Raw genomic sequence first — 25,022 nt, forward strand, 5'->3', positions numbered from 1 at the left:
AAAGAGCGAGAAAGAGAGAGCGAGAAAGAGAGAGACAGACAGACAGACAAACAGACAGACAGACAGAGACAGACAGACAGACAGACAGAGACAGAGACAGAGAGACAGAGAAAGAGAGACAGAGAAAGAGAGACAGAGAAAGAGAGACAGAGAAAGAGATACTGAGATAGAGACAGATAGGAGGGAGAAGGGATTGGAGAAGAGGGGGGAGGGTCAAAATGATATATTGATATCAATAAAGAAGAAAAGAGTTCATGAAAAGAGAAGAATGAAAGGAGCGGGAAAAGGAGAGGCATAAAGTATGCATAATTATATTCTATGTCAATCAAAATTCATATATTCATCAATAAAATATACCTAGCTTTTTTTGTGTATGACTTAAAAACAATACCAACAAAGCCAGCAAAACCCAGAGAAAATGCTACTTACCTCCTCCATGAAGTCTGGTGTCTGGGCGTGGTGTAGCACTGTGGTGCTGGCGACACTAGTGAACGGTGACAGTCCAGGCTTGCTGTAGATTCTCTGCAGAACAAAGAAGTGAAATTGATATACAAAGGAAATAACATTGGCCCTGTTGATTCTCTGCAGAACAAAAAATTGAAATTGATAAACAAAATAAATAACATTGGCAAGCTGTTTAACTGAAGAAAGCAAGATTTTCCAAGACAGAAAAAAAAACTGCTCCATTCTTTACAAAAATTGTACCTAAATTATACATCTTTTCTCGCTTTTTTTGCAATATTGAGAATTTGAATTTCAACAAAATACTTTTTGAGCACAGGCAAACCAATATCACAGATGGTAAAACTGCCATTACAAAAGATAGCGTGATTTGCTACGCAGAAGTGAGGAGAACATAACAAGAATTACAGAGTCCAGCTCTTTAACATAAACACATTGATCTTCTTATGGATTGCATATTAACACCTCATCTACTTTTACACTTCAAAGAAGCTGAGATCTGCATAAATTAACAAAATTCCCTTTTACTTTTTTTTCTCTCTTTTTTTTATATCTGGTACAATCAGAAGGTAAGACATTTAGATTTTAAGCCAAATGCATGAGCAGACAGTGACTCGAGCAAATATGAGAGACAATGAATATGTCTTTAGTTTTTTATATAGTATACAGTCAGCAAATAAGACTGATTTTCACTCAAATATCATAAGTCAACAAGTAGAGCAAAAATAAATAATAATAATAAGAGCATTTGTATCCCGCCTTTCCCCTCAAAATGGGCCCAAGGTGTACATAGGACATTAAAAACGCATTCATACTAACACCATACAAATTCATCATGAGCGCACATTTTGACAGCAACATTCTTTCAGACAATAAAAAATGCTCATACAAAAAGGCAAGGCACTGTCCATTATTTAAAATATTTCTTAAATCAGTGTGTTTTGAGTCCCCTTTTGAAGGTATCAAGTTTTATTTCGGTCCTCAAATCATGACGGAGAGTGTTCCAAACTGTTGGTCCAGAAAAAGAAAAAGCTCTCTCACCATATTTCCTCAGTGACACACGAGGCGTTTAAATTAGTCTAGAACCACAGGATCTTAGTTCATGTGATGGTGTGTATGGTACAATGATTTCTTGAATATATGTGAGAGACTGGTTAGTTTGACCTTTGAAGCATAGTAGGGCTAACTTATATTCGATTCTCGCTTTCAGTGGAAGCCAATGGAGCTCTTTAAGGAGGGGAGTAACATGATGGCCTTTTGATTGCTTTAATACTAGCCTGGCAGCACTGTTTTAAATGTGTTGGAGTTTTTAAATTTTTTCTTCAGGTAGGCCAGCGAATAGTGAATTGCAATAATCAATGCGTGACAACAAAAAAAAAGGAACTAAGAACATGTCTTCTAAACTGCGGTTGAGCAAAACTTACCTTGAGGGGCATGGCTCCTTCCTCGTCAGAGTCTCGCAACTCAATACAGCATGCAATGTTCCTGGCCTGAGAACATACAAGTGAATTAAACTCTAGATGAATAAGAAGAGAGAGAATAAAATACAATTCAACTTTCATAGATCCCTCTGACAAAGTTTTGATTTAAAATGGGATGCACACATGTGCGCCCACACACACATGCAAGCACGCACGCATGCTTGTACGCACACCCACTGACAAACGTGCACGCACACACATACAATAATATATCAATTTTACGTTACACTCATTACATCAATACAGACAGTCAAAACGTCATTACTGTTCGCCAATGTGCAGCACTTTGCTTCCAATCTAGGGCCAGCATATCTTGCTCAAGTACAAACCCCATTGAAAACCAACCTAAAATGTCATGCCATTGACATATGGTTGACATTGTGTGCAAGCCTAGGCTCACAAACCACTGAGCCACAAGAGCCCCTGCTACATTCATGATGTCTAGAAACAAATTTGTCAAACTTGAGACGCACACATAAAATCTCTGCAGTCCAGGAGAGCATCAGGAAAAAATGTTTAATTTGCAGTTTCAGTAGGACTTTAAATTAACCAAATATAGGCACAAGTCACTGTGTTATTGTCTTTTTAATTGTTTGAGAAAAGAATAGCACATTGTCAAAACAAAAGTCATTTAATGTTAAGAAAAAGCAAGAATAACCGAGAGATCAAACAGAGGGAAAAGTAAGGAAGTAGGACCTACCTGTGACATCCTCCAACCACCTGATGTCTGCTCCAAAACAAAAGCAGAGCTTTTAAGTTTGCATGTAAAGAGTACAGTAGAATGAAGGCAGTAGGCTGACAAAGAGAATACGAGGACAATTGAATTTTTCCCCCCGTTGTCATATTGAAGACTGTTGTTCTATCCCTGTACAGCCATTCTAAATGTGTCACCAGGGTACAACTTCCAGCCATTTTTAAAATACAAATTACTTTTACCAAGAAAAATGAAACAAGTCAAACAGTGGTTCAAGACCGAAAACAACAAAAATGGAAAATAATGACCACTGACCTCTTTCTCTTGTTGCCTTATGATAAAAGACTTTGAGAAAAGGAAAATGACAGGAGTACTTTTGCAGCAAGGTTCAAAGTTTAAAAATAGACATGCGCTCACCTTGGCAAACGCTTTCTGACTGTCATACTTCAGGGACACCGGCCTCACGTAAAGGTTGTTCTTGTAACTGTCGAAGCAGCTGCTCAGGGAGGCCACGTCTGGGACAAACTCCTCCACCTCAACAACCGGAACGCTGCCGGCCGCTGGCTCCGAAAACGGTTTGACGGGCACCAGAGATGACGTCAATGTGTCTGCAATATTTTAAATCGGTGCTTACCAAACTGGGTGATATCTCCCACTAATTAGTGATGTGGTAGTTTTGGAGAGCAGTGGGTATCACCCCAGTATTGCTGTAAACTGGCAAAAAAAATTTATTTGATGAATCGAAAGCCTGATCAGATGCCCTACTTGTGTAAAAAAAAATCAAATTTAAACTGTAACGAGTTTTTTAAAATAAATTAGAATTAAAATTTCGGAATGACTCTATTTTTAAATGATAACGCAGACAAAAAAAACCTCTTTTTCTCGAAACTGCTCTGAAGAAAAAAAGGCGAGACAAGTATTATTTAATGCCCCACATGGGTGGGTAATACTAAAGTTTTAGCCTCTTAAATGTGGTAAAAGTGGGCGCGGGCTATATAAAAGTTGACAAACACAGTGTTAAACATAATAGAATCCTGCAACATACCCATATGCGGCAGTCTAGATTAGCACTGGTGACCTGTCACGTACATAAAACCCGCCAACATTACAATACTCTAGTCCAAAAATATTTCAAATAAGAGTGCTTGCTGACATATTTTTGTAGAGACTTCTTTGAGTTAAAGTGAGATTTTATTGTCTTGTTCATACAACTTCCATCCTTCTGCCTGTTGGCTTGTTCCATTTTACAGTCTATTAGTGAAAGTGCTCACAGACTATAAACCACTCTTTTGGTTCACTCTTTTTTATTCTTTCTATTTTTTTTCTTTTCTTCTACTACCTAGGGGTCACTTTTTTTCCTTTTCCTTTTTTTCCCCCTTAAATATTTTCTTTTTTAAATCTAAGAGTCTTCAATCATTCAAGACTAACACTTTTTCCTCCCTTTACTTTACTTTCTTTTTTTTATTCATTTATCATTAAGCATTCATGACCCATTCTCTCTTTTATAAACAATTCATTTGGTTTTTTTCAACCAAGCATCATTAATCATTCACGACCCACTCTTTTTGTATCCATTCTTTTTTATCTTGTTTTTCTTATTTTTTTCATAACTAAGTATCTACAATAATTCATGACTCACTCTTTATGGGCTCACTGTCAGCACTTATTAGGTCAAAGGAGATCTTCAGAGAGCCAGGGATGACCTGTAGCTTGGAGCCCTTGTCTGGCCTGTGGAGGTCACACAACGCTCAGATAGAGACACATACTAGAGGACACGAAGAGACACATACTAGAGGACAAGAGGAGACGCATAGAAGAGACACATACTAGAAGACAAGAGGAGACACATAGAAGAGGCACATACTAGAGGACAAGAGGAGACACATAGAAGAGGCACATACCAGAGGACAAGAGGAGACACATACTAGAGAACAAGAGGAGACACATACTAGAGGACAAGAGGAGACACATACTAGAGGACAAGAGGAGACACATAGAAGAGGCACATGCCAGAGAACAAGAGGAGACACATACTAGAGAACAAGAGGAGACACATACTAGAGGACAAGAGGAGACACATACTAGAGGACAAGAGGAGACACATACTAGAGAACAAAAGGAGACACATACTAGAGGACAAGAAGAGACACATACTAGAGGACAAAAGGAGACACATACTAGAGAAATAGAGGAGACACATACTAGAGGACAAGAGACACATACTAGAGGACAAGAGACACATACTAGAGGACAAGAAGAGACATATACTAGAGGACAAAAAAGACACATACTAGAGTGATAGAGGAGACATATACTAGAGGACAAGAAGAGATACATACTACAGGACAAGAGGAGACATATACTAGAGGACAAGAAAAGACACATACTAGAGTGATAGAGGAGATATATACTCTCTAGAGGACAAGAAGAGAGAGAGAGGGAGAGGAGGAGGGAGGTTCACAGGACAGACAATAGATATATCCTGGGGTCGTTGATGCAGACAGAATAACAGTACATGCAGTCGATCCTGCTCTACAGACCACTTGATCCTGCTCTAACGACCACCGGTTCAAGACAATCACATGTACAAACCACCAACTCCCATTCCCCCTTTGTGGGTTTTTCTATACTATAAGAGAACCACCTAAGATGACCACATTTTTCCTTGAAAATGGGTAGGTTGTCTTGGACAGGTTCAACCGTATTTTAGAAGTGTGGGCTTTAATCATCCCAATTTTGTTTGTATCGAAAGCTCAACATTTAACTTGATAAAACCTACACAAATAAATTTCACAATACCAATAACACAAAGAAGAGATGGAGGAGGAGGGGGATGTGGAGGAAGAGGAAGAAAAGGAGACGGAGGAAGAGACAGAGGACAAGGAGGAGAAGGAGAAGGAGGAGGAGTAAAACATGGACGGGTAAAACATATACTATCATATCACAGCGGTATTTGGTACAGAATGACACACTTACTTTCTAAAATCTTGCAATACTTTGACCATTTCCTCTTCAGAGAACTTGGAACCCTCCTGTTTGTAGATTGGCAGATCCAGAGTCCCATAAGATGTGCTGGGCAGTGGCCTGATAAAATAGACACATTTTGAGGAGGAGGAAGAGGCGGGGGAGGAGGAGAATAGATAGACTCCAATAAGTTGTGTTAGTCACGGGAAAAAGTAAACAAAAATTATGTGGAACAGAAAGAGGACAGAGACAGAGTCCAATAAGTTGTGTTGAACAGGTAATTAATGGGAATAGACACCAATTTAATGAAATGGGGGGGGGGAGGGGGAGGAGGGCGGAAAGGAGTAAGGGTAAGAGGGGTAAGATGAGGAGGTGACAGATCATTCACCATCCAATACGTTGTGCTAAACAGCCACTTGAAAAAAATAGAGAGAACTTTAGTGCCTCATGACTACTTCCGAAACAGGGTACACAACCACTTCAGGTAATGCACATCAAGACCATGACATCAGTGCAACAAGACCAACAGGTCTTTAGAAAAACTACTGTCAAACAAAAACTAAACTTTGTGAAAATAGTGACCGACTAAATAAACAAAAATCTTGGAAGTTGAAACAATGAGAGAGAGAGAGAGAGAGAGAGAGAGAGAGAGAGAGAGAGAGAGAGAGAGAGAGAGAGAGAGAGAGAGAGAGAGAGAGAGAGAGAGGGAGAGAGAGGGGGAGAGGGAGAGGGAGAGGGAGAGGGAGGGGGAGAGGGAGAGGGAGAGGGAGAGGGAGAGGGAGAGAGAGAGAGAGGGAGAGAGGGAGAGAGAGAGAGAGAGAGAGAGAGAGAGAGAGAGAGAGAGAGAGAGAGAGATGTTCATGTAGGTGTTTAAGCCCCCATTGACACAATTTACATAATATAGGAGGCAGACTTCGACCCTGCCTATCAGAGAAAGAGAAAAAGAAAAAAAGTAAAACATGCTGACCATACAAAATTTGGGACAGATAAAAATGTGGCAATTCATTTTATTTATTCCATTTTTATCTTATGCACCTGCCCAAGCAATCTATCAGAGTTCAAGGCAGCCCATGTCACAACATTACTTACCTGGCAGACCAGGCAAAAGGCATGCGGTAGTGGCCAATGTGACTGCAAAACTGTTTCATCTGCCGGTGAACCTTCAGCGCCATCTTGGAATCACCTCCCTTGACGTACGGTTCCACACACTGAGTGATACCTCCTTGAAGGACTTTTTCAATGCGAGCGACTAGATACACATCTTGGAGAGGTCGAGCGATGGAAAATATCCCCTGGTAATACAAGCCATGATATATCAACTATCAATCGTCTTTTTCTTTGTAAGAGAAATCTAAAAACATTTATACAACCCTGTCCTTTGCTAGTAGTTTTTGTGTATGTGTGTCTGGTGTGTGTGTGTGTGTGTGTGTGTGTGTGTGTGTGTGTGTGTGTGTGTGTGTGTGTGTGTGTGTGTGTGTGTGTGTGTGTGTGTGTGTGTGTGTGTGTGTGTGTGCGCGTGTGTGTGTGTGTGCGTGTAAGTGTACTTGTGTGTGCATCTGTGTGTACATGTGTCTCTTGTTAAATGGTCTCACATTTACTGTCTTTTGATTTTCCAGTTGTCAGATTATGAGTATATATTATATATTTGAAAAATTGTTGTACGTTGAAAGGGCCAATATGCATGAAACATTGATTTAAAATTTAAACTTATAGTGAAGCGTCTAGAACCACCAGGGAATGGGCGCTATAGAAGTGATCATTATTATTATCATTATTTTATTTTATTTTATCTAATTTTAATTTTTAAAATTACTTTTAAGATTATTTATTATTTTTATCATATTCTTCTTTTTCTTCTTCTTCTTCTCCTTCTTCTTCTCCTTCTTCTTCTTCTTCTCCTTCTTCTTCTTCTTCTTATTGTTGCTGTTTTTATTAAGTCTGAGATTTGAAAAAGGGTAGATTTCAAACAAAACAAAAGGGTCATGTGTGTCAACTTCTTAGCGCACCTGTCTGGCAGACTGCGACAGCCACCCCTCACTCAGGTTGGCCAGGTCCGGCATGGAGTTCTCCTGACCGCTCACACTGTGCAGTCTGTCCGAGGCAGAGAGGAGGTCCGCCGGAATCATAGACCTCACTTCGGGGTCGTTGGGATCCATGCTGAAATCCTCCGAGATTTTCTTCCCTTCCCTTGCATCGTAGATGGCAAAAGTCAGGAAGAACGGCTCTGGCTGTTTTGAGGGAAAGAAAAAGTTTGTGAAAGAAAATGAAATTGTTACAGATTTAATAAAGTCGAAGGTGTCTAGGACGGCCATCTTTTGTCAAGGAAAAAAGTGGCTGGCTTAGACTGTTGGACATCTCGAATAGTGTCATTATGATGTAAAAAATAGCAAAGGGGGAAATGGGAATTGGCCGTATGTACAGGTGACTGTCTTACACATATGACTATTAGAGCAGGTTCAACTGTATTTTCCTAATGCTCCCTGAGCTTAGAGATGACAGAATCAGAGACCAAGGTAAACACCCACACACAAAGACCTTGTACCACATCTCAGCACCCAGGAGGTCATACGCAAGAAAATAACTTACCCCACATGGGAATTGAATTCATGCCGCACCATAGCTCAGCAAACAGAAGGTCATATGCAAGAAAAAAACTTCCCCCCACATGGGAATTGAACCCATGTCATGTGGCTTTGCAGCAAATGGAAAGTCATACGCAATAAAATAACTTCCCCCACATGGGAATCAAATTCAAGTCTTCTGCATGTATTGAAAAAGAACATAATCACCACTCCATATACATAGGTCCTTTACTTAACAATCAGAGGCAGCAAAATATGTGTCAGCACTTACGTTGCATTTCTTGTTTTCTTTGCCTTCGTCAGCCAGATTGAACTGAAGGCCAAAGCGTAGCTCCTTCAACTGAAGCAAGAAACGTTGTGCATATGGCCGTGGGAACACCTCAATCTCAGGCTCCTCTTCCTCCTCTGCATCCTCATCAAACGCAGATCTCTGTAACAGTTAATGATTGATAGCAATAAGATTTTTACAGTGAAGGTCATGGTACCATAGTTACGCTATCAAAATTGTGGAATTTTGATTCTTGAGGTAGTGTTGAGTAGAAAACAGTTATGTTATCAAAAGTGTAGAATTGATGATTCTTGATTGTAGAGGGAAAATATTTGCACTATCAAAAATATAGAACATATGATTCTTAAGATTCAGATTAAAAATAGTTACATTATCAAAAGTATACAATTGATGATTCTTGAGATGCAGAGTAAAAATAGCAAAGCCACTTATAGCATACAATAAAATATATCTTTAAAGAAATTCAAGATGAAAAAGAAGATGAGATCAACATTTAAATTCTAATTTACAAGTCATGAAACTCCCCTGTGTTGTGTGTGTGTGTGTGTGTGTGTGTGTGTGTGTGTGTGTGCGTGTGTATGTATGTGTGTCTGTTTGTATGTGTGTGTGAGTGTTTGCATGTGTGTGTCAGTGTGTAGTTTTGGGGGAGGGCCTGCAGGCATATTATGGGCTGTCACTTAATCAGTTTTAACATGCTCTAAACGCCAGAACACTGAAAAATGCAAACCTTATATGATCTCCAACAAGTGACCTTCTCCAACCTTTAAATGCTGCATAAGAACACATTGTATTTCTTATGATACTGTATAATATGTGTTTATACCTTTTAATCTAATTCCTCCGCGATACCAAAAAGGGTATCAGTGGTGGATAAAAGTAAAGTAAATTAAATCTAATTCCTGAAAGCATAGGACATGTCATTGTGCACAAATTTCTCCAAGAAAATCAATGGAAGTGATGATTTTCTTCTTTTTTTAAACATTTTTTTCTTTTGTTTTTGTAACATAACTGTGTGGTGTCTTTTCAGACATGTACAACATAAAGACTTATCCCAAAATTACACTGCCACTTGTGTTCATTGGGTTGAGTCAGGGGCCAGCTCGATTTTCCTTCATGAATGGCAAAAGCTACCACTTTGGCACAACACAACCAGATGTAAGTAAGTTCAGTTGTGACCCTCGAAACCAAATGTGTTTGCGTTTGAAGGTTACTAGTCAATTCAATCATATAACGCAAAAAATTGGTAGCTTTTGGCCCCATCCATGAAAGAAAATCTGGCTGGCCCAACTAAATCCGATCGCAGTGTGCACTGGGTATGTCTGACAGGACTTGGACTCACTCTCATATCTGGGTATATTGAGAACAAATTCTGTCTTGCTTCCTGCCTGGCCTTGGCTAGAGAGGAATCGGTTTCCCTGCAGTACTGGAAGAAAAAAAAAACACAATAATAAACCAGTTAGCATCACTGTTCACTCATTTTAATCAAAATATCCCTAAAATCCATGTATTATTTGCTGCAATTCACAAATTTTCATCAATATATCCCTAAAAGCCATGTAATAATTGACTACAATACACAGATTTTCATCATATCCTTCAACGGCATTTGATTATTCAGGTGAATGATATTGAAATGTCAGGAGAGCACATGAAGGTACTATCAAGCCACTTCTCAGATGTCACAGCTTGACCTCTACAAACATACTTCACAAACTTCATTCATTTAAGGGGGGGAAACAATCTGGCCTAAAAACCTTCATTACTCTCAAGTTTCCACAAAAAATCAGACCCATCAAATTTCTTGGGGGAAAAATTTGTTTCGACATGTCAGTCATTTGAGCGAAGACTATCATCACAAACAAACAAAAGCCATCAAATTGTCATGAGACTGCAGAGATTTTTTAACTTTATGTTAGGATATTTACAACATCATGTTTTTGTTTTTTTGACAAGTCTCAAGTAAACCTTCTGATATAAGAACATTTCAATTATATTTTTCAGATGAGTCTACTTCATTCTGTTTAAGCATTTTTTTTAATGTATATCTGAAAATACCAAAACAAAGGAAACACAACGAAGTGAAGGAATTCGCCTGGCGGGTGAAGAAGCAAACACAACACAATTCCTCTTTCATGCAGTGAAAGAGATTTTTTTCTCTCTCTACCCTGACCTTATCAGGGCATCTACAACGGCAGCTGTGAAAACATCTTTGTTTTAAATCTCACAAACAAAACATGATTAGTGAAGCAACAATTCATGAGTTCCAACACTTCTCCGGCATCAAGTGGCCGTATCCTTAGATTTCTTTTCAGTCTCAAAAGAAGCAGCAAAGAACAGTTTCCATCAAAGGCTAAGTAGCTTGTGTGCTTAGGAGTTAAGAAGAAAAGAAATATCTGAAGCATTTAGACGAAAGAGATTATCTGGTAACATTTTTTTTTTTAAACAGTTCTATTCCCAGAGAGAACGAGAGAAAAAACTGTTATATTCTTTTGTTTAAATTGTACCCAAATGTGTATCTTTTCTTGCTTTTTTTTTTTCAACATTTAGAATTTAAATTTCAAAAAAATATTTTTTCAAACACATACAACCAATACTACAGATGAAGAAACTGCAAATTTTCAACATCTCTGAACTAGTACATCAGAATCAGCTGGCGGACAAAAATCTTCCTATTCAAAGTACAGTCAGCTAATGTTTTATGCCTCCATTGACACAATCTTAAATCATTTAGGAGATGGGCTGCTTCAACCAGGACTATCAGGGTCAATCCAGGCTGAACAGGATGCAGTATTTGAGTAGACAAATGAAGACAGTCAGGAAAATAATGTTCCAACATGGGAATCAAACTCACATCTTCTGCGTGCAATAGCAAAATGCCCTAATCATTACACCACAGACACCAATACCTGCAGGTACTCTCAGGCAGAAGTTCAGTTTTAATAAGAGTCTAATGGCACCTGTACACAAACAGGCCATATAAGGGCCGCAAATAAGAGGTGCTACTTCTAGACAGTAACATACATAGAAAAGTAGGAAAGATAAGGAAAGCAAATGTTTGACAGAAAAAAAGGAGCAAGCCCCATTAGAACACCCGTCAACCACCCACAGCAGCACTAGAATTACACCTTGGTTCAAACTAACTCAAAGAACGCAAGTGGGAGAAGTGTTGAACACAAGGACAAAAAAAAACATAAAAGGGAAAACATAGCAAGAGTCCACAGTCCTTTTCCAGCCTTTGTACATACCAAAAGTTTCAAAACATGAAAACACACACACAAAAATAAAGGAAAGCATCAGTAGAGCTTGGTAGCACAGACAAAACACTTTCATCATCATCCTTTAACAACAGCAAAAGCCAGACCACCTAATCTAACCAGGAACTTGGAAATTCTAATATCAAACACAATCACAATTCCTTAGTCAAAAAGACATTGGTTTCACAATCACTTATTAGTGTCAGAAACCCTCAATCAGTCAACATGAAATTACACAAACTTTGACATACATAAGTTACATAGCAATACGACTTAAACGAAAATCCACCTTCTGTGTTAGCTGAAAAAGTATAAGACTCACTTTATTTACAACATTACTAATAGGATGCTGTCAGTATTAGTCACTGTCATGCCCATACCAAAAGTTTTCCTATTTACAAAGACAGAAGGCAGTTGTCTTTCCACCGGGTGAAGGCGCACAATAATAAGAGCATCTAATAAACTAATAGTAATAGTAATAATTTGTCTAAAATGAACTGATGATGGCCTTTGACATCCAAAGAGGAAGAGAAGTTATAGACCTTGCTCGCTGCAAAGAGAGTAAAGTAAGGGCAATAATGTATAATATAATAAATAGTATAGGTTTTAAGCCCCTATTAACACTAATAGGTTATTCAAGAGGCAGGACCTCCGAGTTTAACGTCTATTTCTGAAAGGGCCGAGCCAAATACGAAATTGTTGTAAAGTGCCTTTCCCAAGGACACAACATCAGCTCGAGCTACAGCTCCGCTCGAACCCCCAAACCCGCAATCTCACTATTATGGGTCCGGTAGCCTAATCCCTAGACTACTGACGCAACCCAATAACAGCTGACAACTTGTAATAATCACAAACACCACAACTCCCAACAAACAACAGCATTTTTCCCTTTTCTGAAATGGGATGCACATCTGCATAAACATATGGTTAGTTGGTTAAAACTTCTTATGGCTTCACTCATGATCTTCAAACACAATTCTTTTTTAGAAGAATTTTCCACTAACAGAGGACTTGCGGTCACACATCAATATGACAATTTAACAAAACAGAATGTGTCCTTTTATTCCTCAACAAGCACATACACACTAAAAGCAACATCAGTTTACCCCTTATCCCCTCATCTAGAAATCATAAACAAAAGAAATGGAAAAAAAGGAATACATATTTTCCTACAAAAACAAAAACCAGAAAACAACAGAAAGTTTAATGATCAGCTAACAGATGGAAGTGCCTCCACCACACTCTAAAAACCCTGCAAGTTATCAAATGTTCAATCTAATTTTTTAAAAACAAAACAATTTCAAATAGTGAAAAGAAGTTTGTACTAAGAAGCAGTGAGGCGGCTCTGTACATTACTAACCAGCATAAGTTTCGCTGACTGAAAAAAAAAACCAAAATGTCCAGTGATGTAGCTCATCCATTCAGCAATCTGTGACACATAATTAAAACGAGCGAAAAAACTGGACAACTTTGTTTTACGACAAGTTTTGATACAAGCTCGGCATAAAACTAAAAGGATTTAGGAATGAAATTCCACATTGATAACTAAATCATAACAAATTAAATGTAGTGATCAACCGGTTAGAAACTTGTGAATCAATTCATTAGCAAAAATTGGTTAATGGCAGTTCTACATGATGAGTGAGACTTTCCAAGGTGTCTAAAAAAAAAATAAGACCCATTTAGAGGGCAATAACTCCGTCACATTTGCACCAACTTCAATACCACTTCAAACAAATAAAATTCAACCAAGGGGACATCAAATTAGGCAATAGTATGAAAATTAATCAGGAAAAGATGGGGTTTTGCAATTGAGGAGGCCTGGTTCCAGTAGGGTGGGGCCACATCTTACACATCAAGAGTTGCATGGTTTCAAGAAAGTTTTGGGGAGGGTCCCATATGCTGAAAGCTTACAAATGAATAATCACAGCATTCCCCCAACTTGATCCCATCAATCATTTCCAATGAGGGTTTTTTCCACAAGCAATTGTAACGTTAACACTCAATGTTAAACAAAAGTTCCAAACTCTGCATTCAAGCTTAACTGGAGGGTAATGATCCCCATCTGAAGCATAGAAGCTAAATAATTACCACCTTCCCTGGGTTTATTTGGTAGTTTCAAGTTCATATACATTTTTACTGTAATGCACAGACACATTATGATTGATTTTTAATTTCACAAAATTTTAGTTGAAATTTTTTTTTAATGTATATAACTTGAACATGTAGACTGACTTTCTTTGCACCGGCAAGTTTGACATTCCCTTGGTTGAATATTATTTGTTCTACATTTTGTTGAAATAGGTCCAAAGATGAGCGAATCATTTCTCTTTAAATGGATCCTCTTTTTTTGTTTTTTGACCCCCGGCAATTTTGTCAGGTTGTTTTAAGTTTCTCATTCGCTGTGAAACACACTGAGGACATGAGGCAGGCTTCGAAAACATGTCACTGGGCATGCTGGTCAGAGAGACGAACAATGTACCCCTTTCTTTCTTCTCCGTATCACTTTCGGTACCCCGCTGGGCTCCACAAACTGGTGATCTTTGTGGCTACCATTGACCACACCGATCGATGCTTTGTCATCAGAAACTGAGGGAGGGGCTACCGAGGAGGTCACCTCTGTGTCATTTGAGGATGAGGAAGAGGGAGGGGGAGTGGGGGTGTCTGGGGGCAGGACCACCACTGTTGGTGGGGGTGGGGGTGAGGAAGATTGCGGCAGAGAAAGAGGAGGGGGTGGGGGAGGTGGGGCTCGGCGGTGTGGGGGTGGGGGAGGGGGAGGAGGAGGTGGAGGGACCTGGATCGACACAACGCCTACACCAGAATCTACGTCATCGTCGCTGGGCTCAGCACAGAGCTCCTGTAGATAGGCAGGGGTCACACATGACATCAAAGACACACTTGGCTAAACATTCACGTACCACAGCACTGGACATCAAAGCCCTACCTCAAACTTGACGGAAAAAAAAATCATAAATACATACACCCTCGTCACTGGATCAATAAGTAATCAGAAATCAAAGCATCAGAAATAGATACAACATACATCACCAAAAAAAACAACAACAGAAAAACATAAATAAATACAAACTACATCATTGCATCAATTTTAAAAAACCCATTAAAATTACAGCTGATCCAGTTCAAACCGGAAAAATGTGGTCATGTTAGACACGCAGTCCCCTTGGACAGTGTCATTATGATAGAGCAAATGCACAAGGAGGGAAGTGAGAAGTGGTCGTTTGCACAGGTGAATATCTTGAGCAGGTGGCAGTAAAGAGCGTACATGTATATTACATGTATATATATATAAAATTTATCACTGGATAGAAACCAAAAATCTTTCAACTATATGTAAAAAAGGGCTATCCACAAGGGGTTGGAGGGGTTGGAGGGGTTGGGAAAAAATTTTGTTTATATACCCCATCCTTTTTCACTCCCTGACCATTCAGTCGGAGAAGAAAAAGTACTTCAGACTGTACTCAGCCATTATATTAAAAATGCCAGTGACAATGCCAATCCATGACACATCATCGATATCAACAATGGAAAAACAGCCCATTATTATTAAAATTAATTACTTGATCAGAAAGGCATCAAGAACTATTGGTAGAGACCTAAATAACTTTGAGTTTCTGTACAAGACAAATATTCTATCTAAAAATAGTTGGAAATAATGCTAAGTGACTATTGCGACCCACTGACATTGGAATTTCAATCTCTGACCCACAGTAAACTTGTGATTTACAAGAAAGCATGAACAGATAGAAATAGAAATTCATTCGTAACAGTGTTGCTGAACATACAGTGCAACAAATGAATGAGACAGAGAGAGAGATAGAGAGAGAGATAGAGAGAGAGAGAGAGAGAGAGATAGAGAGAGAAAGAGAGAGAGAGAGAGAGAAAGAGAGAGAGGGGGAGAGAGAGAGTGTGTGTTTACGGGGCGGAGGTGCTTCAGCATGTAATATTTATGTCCTTCCTTGTTGTGTGTATGCGTGAGTGATCATGAACTTTGTAACACCACTGCCAATGATAATGACAAAGACAAATTTCTCCCTGCCAGATGAGTAAAGAATTTTAAAAACTTATTGTCATATCCAATGCACCGCTGTTCACGAGCGGTGCTTTAGTTCTACCGGCACCCCACAGCGCCCCAACGCTCAGCGTAACTCGAACCAGCCATTACCAACGGGTCGAGAGGTCAACGTGGGGAATTTCACCTGACTAACAGATTCGCGATGAAAATGTTAGTGCAGCAGTTTTCAGCTTTGTTTAAGCTGCGACTAAGCCCAAACAACACCAACTGTGCATCAAACTGTATACTTTGAAAAAGCATCATCTGACATATTTATTAGAGCAATCAAGCAACTAATTAAAATAAAGAAATACGAAATGACGGAGAAATAAAAGTGGATGCATGTTTAAACATTGATAGAGGGTCAAGATTTATTGCATTAAATTTGAACACAATAGTTTCGGTCGATTTTGACAATTCTAAGATATTGGGTCAGAAATTGAGTTAAGTTTCAAACTCACTTAGCTGCATCTGTGTGTCGTTGCCTAAGGCAAAGATATTAAGTCTTGAGTGGAGATTCACAACTTTTCGCAATATGTCCTCAGTTCCCCAAGTCCAGCTGTCACAAGTGACGACTCTTGATAAAAACGTATCGCTCTAGGATCGCGGGTATCACCAGTCAGGGTGTCAGCACTTAAAACTGCATTTAAGCCTACTGTCACAATATTGGTAAACACACTCTATAATTATTATTACATTTTAAAAAAAGATGCTAGATTTGAAACAAAACACACACAAAAATCTTGTGAACTTTTAACAAAGACGTCTATATCATTTTAAAGAAGAAAAAATTACAGAAAAACGACACAAAGTTGAAACTTGCAAAATTTGTACAGTGTACCTATCCCTACTAGATTTCAGAAAAAAGAATTGAAACTGACGGTGAATTTACGAAGTTATTGGCGTTTAAATTCAAATGACACTGAAAAAGCAATCCGATTCAATAAAAACACGTCTTGGAGAACGTAGTCTGATAAAATCAAGGTAGTGAACTGAGATCGACCAAAGTTATATCGTCTTGTAGGGGGAAAGCTGAGCTTTGAAATGGTGGATCAAATAGAGATATCACATCTTTAGATCTGGAGACATCGGAGTGGGAATGACACCACAATTTGGAAGAAATGCATTACGCGGGCAGGCGGGGGTGCGCCGCTGGCTTCACGGTAGTGAGCACGGCTGACCACTGATTTAATTACCAACACATGGGTGGCACTGACCGCTGGCACAGAGCAACTAAAGGAGTGGTTTCTAGGCGAGTTGAACAGCCATGAATGCCATGCCTTTGTCTATACGAAATCTGTTGCTAACATTCTATTGCCCCTGCAAAACTTTGCATATCAACTTTTGCATATCAACTGCTTATTGTAAGACTACACTATACACTATTTTGAAAAGTGATGTGTGCAGAGTCTAACACTGAGCAGTTGATAGACTAATTTAGTGAAGAATCTTATTCTTGTTAGGCACAGATCAGCAGGGAAAATGGAGGCCTGTTGTGGCAAGGAGTATATGGCCATGGTGACAGGCGACTCGTGAGACACAATTACCACAGGAAATCCCTTTGGTGTTGAAAGAGTTAAGACAAAAAGAGCCTAAGCTGATGTGCAAATTTACAAGTTAAGCCAATACCACTCAGTGATCACAGTGAGTAAATATTCTAATCTCTTTTCAACCCAGAGCCAAAAACAGATGATTTTAGCAGTAGGTTGCTTCAACCTGGACTGTCATTCAGGACCAAACTACGACTGCATATAATCCACATCTCCACAGAAAGACATGGTTACTCAATAAAATACAATCTCCTTTGGGAATTGAACTCATGCCTTTAGCTTGGACGGTGAAAAGCCCTACTGGGTGTGGAGCCACGAAAAGTTCCTGAACAGCCAAGTACAAAAATGCCTCTTCGGGGTTAGAACTACGGTCATCTACACCATAGTCCAGCATGATATCATTAAATGTATCAGTGCCATCTTGGTGCACTTGAACAAAGAAAAAAGAGAGAATAAAATAAAAACGAGAAGTGGAGCAGAGGAAAACGGAGACTTACCTTTACTACAGGATGGTTGATGCTGCTTTCTTTGTAGTTCTCTGGGGTCCCTGATGAAGCATTCTCCTCTATAATGATAAAACAAAAAGAACATTTGAATTAAAGTTTTTAAATAAAGAAAAGCACACCAAGACAACAACAGTCATTTCCTGCAGGGAAAAGGCCAGATAAAATGAGGGGGAAAAAAGTAGGACATACAGTGGCATCCTCTAACCAACTGACATACAGACATACACGTGCACAAGTGAGTACAAGTGTGCACTAGAAACAAAACTCTACCCTGAAAGTAGACCTAAGTGAGATGACTAGAAACTTAGCAGGAACTTAAGATCCTACAAAAGTTGTATCATTATCTATATTTTGGTTATCATAACATGATGATGTTTAGTTCCTTTAGTCCCTGCATAAGCCTCAGAATTCCGCATACAAAACACAACAAGAGTCTGAACTCTACACCTGTCCTATAGATTGACCACTTCCAATACATGTGCCAGATCTCCAGCATTACACATGCAAAATTTCTAAACCTGTGCCCATCCTTCAGATCAATGCTTGTTAACTATTTTGTAGCCAGGGCCCGCTTTTGCCACTTTTAAGAGGCAAACATTTTTCGTTACACCCACATACAAGCATTTCCAAGAGGGGTATTAAATAACACTTATCACTAGCTGGATGATCCCCACCACCCACCAAATTACCAAATCGTCCACTAGTGGGTGATATCACCCAGTTTAGCAGGTACTGTTTTACAGACTGACCAACTCTACATAGATCTAAGAATCCTTAGTCGGTGGGTGCTCTGGTGTAGTTTGCTCTTTCTTTCCTAACAAATATCTATCCTTTTCATCTCTCCTCCTTCTTTTCTTTGGAACTCTCTAGTAACATCTCAAATCTTCGGCACTTATATCATTTATTTGTGTTGCAAATTCTGTAAGATTCCTCCAAAACTAAAGAATCCTTAACATTAAACATGGTTGGATAAATCTCCAAAAAGAGACCAAAATATTTATACTCGGGTCAGAAGTAACATGACTTCATTCTCATTATTATTCTCAAATCCAGTCTTGAAAGTGCACAATTTTTCTTTAGCATCAACACATACATGAACAGCAATACTAGTAAACAGAGAATATTTATTTTCCAACATAAAAATGGACTTTTGTACTCAGATTTCAAACACATATCAAATACCCCTTTTTATATACTGACTGGTTGCTTTGACCATAGAATCACTGACCACCTCCCTCTGGGTCTAAGAGTTGATAGCACTCTCAGTATCTATGTCCAGCCTATGGTCAGTGACCTCACCTCTAATACTGTCCCTGGATGCCTGTGAGGCTGTGTCAGCAGCGTTGATAACTTTGTTCAGAGTGAGGATCCAATCATTGGCCTCTGACTCATTCTCCGCAGCCAGGAGACATGGTGGCCTGTCTGTCATGCGAACCTCAAAGCAATGTTTGCCCTTCTTTGGGTTCTGAAAACGTTAGAAATAATAACATGACTTCTGAGCGTAAAAAATATATACCATAATATAAAGGCATTTTTTCAAATACGGCCACCAATTGCGGAAGAGAAAAGTGGTTGGTAGTTATAATGACTCCCTTCAGACCCAAGTGTCCACTCGTGGCTAAAGTACCAGTTGATAAGCTCACTATCTCATCTATAACTGTAATGGATTACATTGCTTTCCCAAGAAGGGTAAAACTATTGCTTTTTTGTGATCCCTTGAGAAGTGAAAATTATTGCGAAAAATGTTTTAAGCAGGTATGTTTTACATAAATATTTCAAACAGCACAATAGAGCTGTACCCCGGTAGCAAACCCGCTCGTGCTCACAAGCCCCTACTTCAAGTCACAAGCCTCAAATCACTAGGTCAAATCATCAAATCAAATCACTAGCATGAAAAGTTGAGTCTAGCCTAAGCTTCAAGTCCACGGCAACTAGCAATCCGCGAAGCCACTCATATCAGACCCCCTCATCTTCCCCACCCTGCTTGCAATCCACGAAGCCACTTACGTCAGAAAAAGAGAGAGGGGAGAAAGACAGACCCCGCTCACAGTGTCACTGCGCGGTAGAGCTGGAGTCTGCTCGATTAATTGAAGGCTTGCGAGCAGCGGACGGCCGTCAAGTCTCAAATCCCACTCGCTACATAGCAAGACACTTAGGTCCTACAATTTGGTTTGACTGCTGGCAGCACAGCAAGACATTTGCTGTGGAGCGAGCAGCACGACCACTCGCAGTGTGAACTCTGAACCGTGGAGGAAGAGAGAGGCTGAGCTTGTTTTGGTGCAAGACGTAGAGAGCCGAAGCTATTTTTAACTTCGCACCCTTGATCAGCTGAACGAGTGGATAAAGTGAGAGAAATCGTGGTATTGTAGTAACAACATTGCTGGGTCTCTGGTAGTAATAAGTAGACTTAGATTACCTTAGAATGGAAAACTCCAGGGGTCGTTGTGATTGGCTTTTGTATCGTATGTATGTAGCCTATTTAGTAGATGTTCTACACTCCCAATGACATAATACAAAACATTTAGGAGACGGGCTAGGCCTACTTCAACCCAATGTCAGAGCCAACCTGGGCAGAGAGGGAACAACGCCCCAGCAGAAAGACAGAGGTTCTCAGTAAACCTTTCTCCCCATACAGGAATCGAACTGAGGTCTTTTGTGTGCGACGACGAAGCACTTGGCCAGTGCATTTTTTTTTTTTAAAAGGCTTTTGCATCATAAGAACAGCTGATCCATTATTAATTTTTAAGTGCATTGAATAGAGCTTTTTCTTTTTTACAACCCCACTATGGTAAAAAAACAATCTTGCACTTTTGGTGCAAGCCTCTCAACGCTAATAACCAGAATCTTCTGTAATATGTACCGAGCCCACAGCCATGAGAGTTCGCGACGTCACGACACTGTACAGCAAGACTGTCCGCGAGTCACAACACACCGGAAATTCCCCCCCGGGAGGCAAAGCAAAGCACAAGCCTGCTTGCAAGCCTCTGGCGCAAGCCGTCTGCTGCTCGCAAGCCTTCGATTAATCGAGCAGACTCCAGCTCTACAGCACAATTACAAAATAGAACTTGGAACTTTAGACAATGAATGTTATATTTGAGAGTATGTTTTAAGATGAAGACATTATACTAAAGTTTTGTGGTATGTAAAGAATCGAGACATTATGTAAAGACCTAAAAAAAATACATAACATGCTCAAAAGATGTAAAATAATGCAAACCTGATTTATGGAAGTAAAGAACACAAAATGATTTTGGCATGTTCCAAAAACCCATATGCCAAAAGGATGTAAAAAAAACCAACCCAACATGTCTTGAAGAAGTATAAAAAAGTAAAACAACCTGTGATATTCTTCAAACTTCAAGCTACAGGGTGCTATGCTGTGTTTGATAAAAGTTTACAAAGCTAGGTCAATTTGAGGAAAGGGGAAAAAAACATACTTTTCTCGTATGACATCATACACTGACAAATGGAAAATGGATGTGAAGTATCCATGCCCATCTGATCATTCTGACCATCTGTTGAAACATCAGGGCTCTTACCTTGACCACCTCCTGGGCTAAGTCCATAAAGATAGCTCCTTTACAGTCAGACTTTTTGTCGTCTTTAAACATCTCCAGGATGTAGGAGTAGTCCGACTGTTGCTTCAGGAAGAAGAACCGACGCTTGAATTGCTGCAAAACAGAACAAGGGACTTCCGTTGCTTTTTGAAGATTTATGGTGTGGAGGTTCCATTCCTATAGCAATTTTTTGTTTTTTTGGGGTTTTTTTGTAAGATTCAAGGTATAATCGTACATTCCGGAGGTTGTGTGATTGGTCAACATATGATGAGATTGCTAGTTTTCCAAATATCTCACAAAAAAAACACAAAAATCTTGAATTTCATGTACTGTCGAACCTGATCTAACAATCACTTATTTAAGGTCATCCTGTACAAATGACCACTTCCCACTTATCCTGTATGCTTTTTTTTTGGTATTATAATAACATTGTCCAAGACTCCCCTTAATTACAAAAAAAACAACTCTTTTCTCCCTGACAATTTTGACTGTAGTTCAAACATAAATCATGTAGAGGGCTGAGCATACCCGTGTGAAGCTGATGATGTTGTCCTTGCCACTGTCCGGCCCCTTGAACAGCCAACCACGTTTGGTGATGGTGGACACAAAGCCACGGCTCAGTGTGTCCTGGGGATAGGGAAATGTTATGTTTTTAGTGTTAGCAAGAGTTTTACGGCACTTTCAACACAAATAGAATGTATAAATGTCAAAGATTAAAGGCTTTACTAGAGAGTAACATCAGAATAAAAAGATGAAGAGAGATAAGAATGATATATATCTGATAGGAGGAAAGGAAGAAGCAAACCACACCTGACACCAGAGCACCCGTCAACCATCCACAGGAGTTTGGGCTTGGTCTGAGGTCAAAGGAAACCCACAAACAAAAGAACGGTTATTTTGTGCTCAGAAAAAGTGTGACAGACGAACAGAAACAATCAAAAGGTTACAAAGAAGTAGGATTTACTGGTGGTACCCTCCAGTCTCTTTACTAAAGAAGTCTCCATTTTACACCACCCTCAAAAAGACTTGACTCTCAAATGAACCCTTTGCCTCAAACGATAAAAAAAATTTGCTCTATAAGTTACTTTCATTCTGAGCTAGGTGCAGATGACCATAGTTCAAATCTTTAATAGGAAGATTTCATCTGAAGCTCCACCAATGTGGGTAAGTCCTATATGTAACAGGCGTTACATTTGTTTTTAGTTTTAGTTTAGTTTTAGTAAGAATTCTACAGCACTGGCAACACAAAAGATTAAATCAGTGCCAAAGATTACAGGTGTTACTGAAGGGTAAAAGGGAAAAAAAAAGTGGAGAGATAAGGACGATAGACTTTTGCTTTTACACAAATAGGTCAAATAAGTGCCAAAGATTGGAGGTGCTACTTAATAGTAACATTTTTTTTTTTTTAAGATAAAGAGATAAGGACAATAAACTTTTGATTCTTTAAAAAGGAGCAGACCATACCAGAGCACCTGCCAATCACCCACAATAAATTCCATGGTCCTATTTTTTAGAAAAATCTAACAGTATTGAAAGAGGCATCAAATCCACACAATTCATAATAGCATGACATCGGCAAGGATAAATATAAGTTATCTTTTCTATTCTTTTCTTTCCATTCTCTGCTCCCTCAGTACTCACATCATCTTTCTCTTCCACCTCAGCATCAATTTCAAAGATATGCTCTTGTAAAGGTTCCTTCTTGGAAACACTGCAAAAAGAAAACAATAAAGATAGACTTTCAAATTTTTCTCAAATAAGAGAAAGAAAAGAAAACAACATAATGCACATTTTTTAAAACTCAAAAGACAACGCTTGGCACTTTTTAAAAAAAGAACATGCTATACAAAAAAGAAATTATGATGATTATTATTTTTATAATTAAGATAATCATCAGAGCTCAGTTAAAGAAAAGTGAAGAACATTGAAAAAATGACTGTCACTGAATTAAGGGGAAAAGCAAGTACAAAAAACAACACTATTGTTAAGTTAAAGTAGAAGAGAAGCACATAGACATGATAACAGTTATCATTTAAAACAGAGAAAATGCAAAATGTTTCAAGTCATTTTGAGAACCATAACTCTGACCGTGATTCAAGTATTCGCAAAATAAATTACAAAACATAAAAGGAAATGGAAACAGTACATATAGATACCCTAAATCAGGGACACACTAATAAATTATCTCCATATTTTTTTTAGCTCATTTCAATCTCTATTTTCTACAAATTTCGGAAAAGGACAGCATACAAAAACTGAAATATATCTGATCATATTAATGATAATGCAGATTATGTACATTCATTAGTAGGCCTATATCTATTTATCTTAATGTTTGCAAATTTTTATGCATTTATATCTGTGTTTCGTATAAAACAAATGGGGAATAATAACTTTTTCAAAAACATCACCTAAAATGCACAAAAAGGAGAATGAAATGTTTACAACAAAAAATAGTGCTATCTGTCAGGGTGCTTTCTGGCACGACCTACTTTGGCAGCTGCTGATAGCTCCCAGCATAAGGCTGGTATTTGAACTTGACCGTCTGCAGGGGACTGGTGTAAGTCTTCAGACATTCCTTGACCATCAAGCTGGACACTTCCTGGTCGGTGCTGGCAGGGACAGTCGAGACAGACGTCCTCATTCTCCGAGGAGGGGCGGGGGGCTGCGCGAAGAATAAATAAAGATGAAAAATATTTCACGCCACCATCACAATGTGGTTCACACAGGAGGCCAGCTGCTTTGACCCTGCCTGTGGAGATAACTTTTAATCAGCATCGACAAGTCTGTGAGGAGAAAAGCCAGAAAAACAGAGAATACGTATTTTCTGACACAAAAATACTTACGTACTCAGACATCAAAAAAATAATTTCAATATTATGTTTTTTACTTATTGGTTGGCTATGAAAACTATACGAAGACAACTCAAGACTGTGCCTTGCAAAACTTTAAAAATGAGGAGATACAGCCTTTTCTACTGCTGCTCCCTCAGTGTGGAACTCCCTCACACTGCATCTAAGAAAGGGGCCCACTTTGACCGCATTTAAATCTGGTCTGAAAACACATTTATTAAAATTCCATTTAACTAACTGGTTTGGTGCTTCTTCCAGCAACAAGTGTGATCAGCAGCACACAGTGATTGTCTTTTTACATATGTGTTCTTTGTGAGACTGCAAGTGTATATTCTTATGTATTTGAAAGAATTGTTGTACATTTAAAGGGCCAGTGTGTGTGAAACATTGATTTTGAATCATATTTTTTTGTAAAGTGGGCGCTATAGAAGTGATCTTTATCAACATTATTATAACTAAGTACTCACCGGCACCAGCACATCGTCGTGTGGGAAGTTAAGCATCTCCAGCTGAGGGTCATTGTGCAGCAGCACCTTGTTCTTGACCACAAACGTCTCATAGTCCACAGGCTCCACAAGCTTTGGCCGGGACTGGGGAAGATGGACAGAGGGAAAAGGAAAAAAAAGTTTTTAAACATCGAAGAAGTCTTGGCTTCATGGGGAAAGGGGTAGACTTGGTTTGTTTGGCGCAATGTTTTGTGACTTTGTTAGTTTCAATGGGTGGGTTTTTTTGTTTGTTTTTTTGGGTTTTTTTGTGTTT

At 39.0% G+C, this 25,022-nt stretch overlaps 1 protein-coding gene across 1 annotated transcript in view; it reads right to left on the bottom strand.

The window, feature by feature from the left end:
- The window catches only part of LOC101858958 (dedicator of cytokinesis protein 9), a gene marked incomplete in the record, with an annotated part of 134,470 nt that overhangs the window by 82,515 nt on the left and 26,933 nt on the right, over positions 1 to 25,022 (bottom strand). Inside the window, 16 exon segments of the mRNA XM_035971558.1 lie at positions 430 to 522; positions 1,887 to 1,952; positions 3,055 to 3,245; positions 4,277 to 4,365; positions 5,614 to 5,721; positions 6,691 to 6,893; positions 7,608 to 7,829; positions 8,455 to 8,613; positions 9,812 to 9,895; positions 17,846 to 17,913; positions 19,154 to 19,319; positions 21,394 to 21,525; positions 21,940 to 22,038; positions 23,053 to 23,122; positions 23,904 to 24,076; positions 24,731 to 24,853. Coding sequence (XP_035827451.1) covers positions 430 to 522; positions 1,887 to 1,952; positions 3,055 to 3,245; positions 4,277 to 4,365; positions 5,614 to 5,721; positions 6,691 to 6,893; positions 7,608 to 7,829; positions 8,455 to 8,613; positions 9,812 to 9,895; positions 17,846 to 17,913; positions 19,154 to 19,319; positions 21,394 to 21,525; positions 21,940 to 22,038; positions 23,053 to 23,122; positions 23,904 to 24,076; positions 24,731 to 24,853 — 2,046 coding nt within the window.

Source organism: Aplysia californica, unplaced genomic scaffold (genome assembly GCF_000002075.1).
Source record: "Aplysia californica isolate F4 #8 unplaced genomic scaffold, AplCal3.0 scaffold00461, whole genome shotgun sequence".
Lineage (NCBI taxonomy): Eukaryota > Metazoa > Mollusca > Gastropoda > Aplysiida > Aplysiidae > Aplysia > Aplysia californica.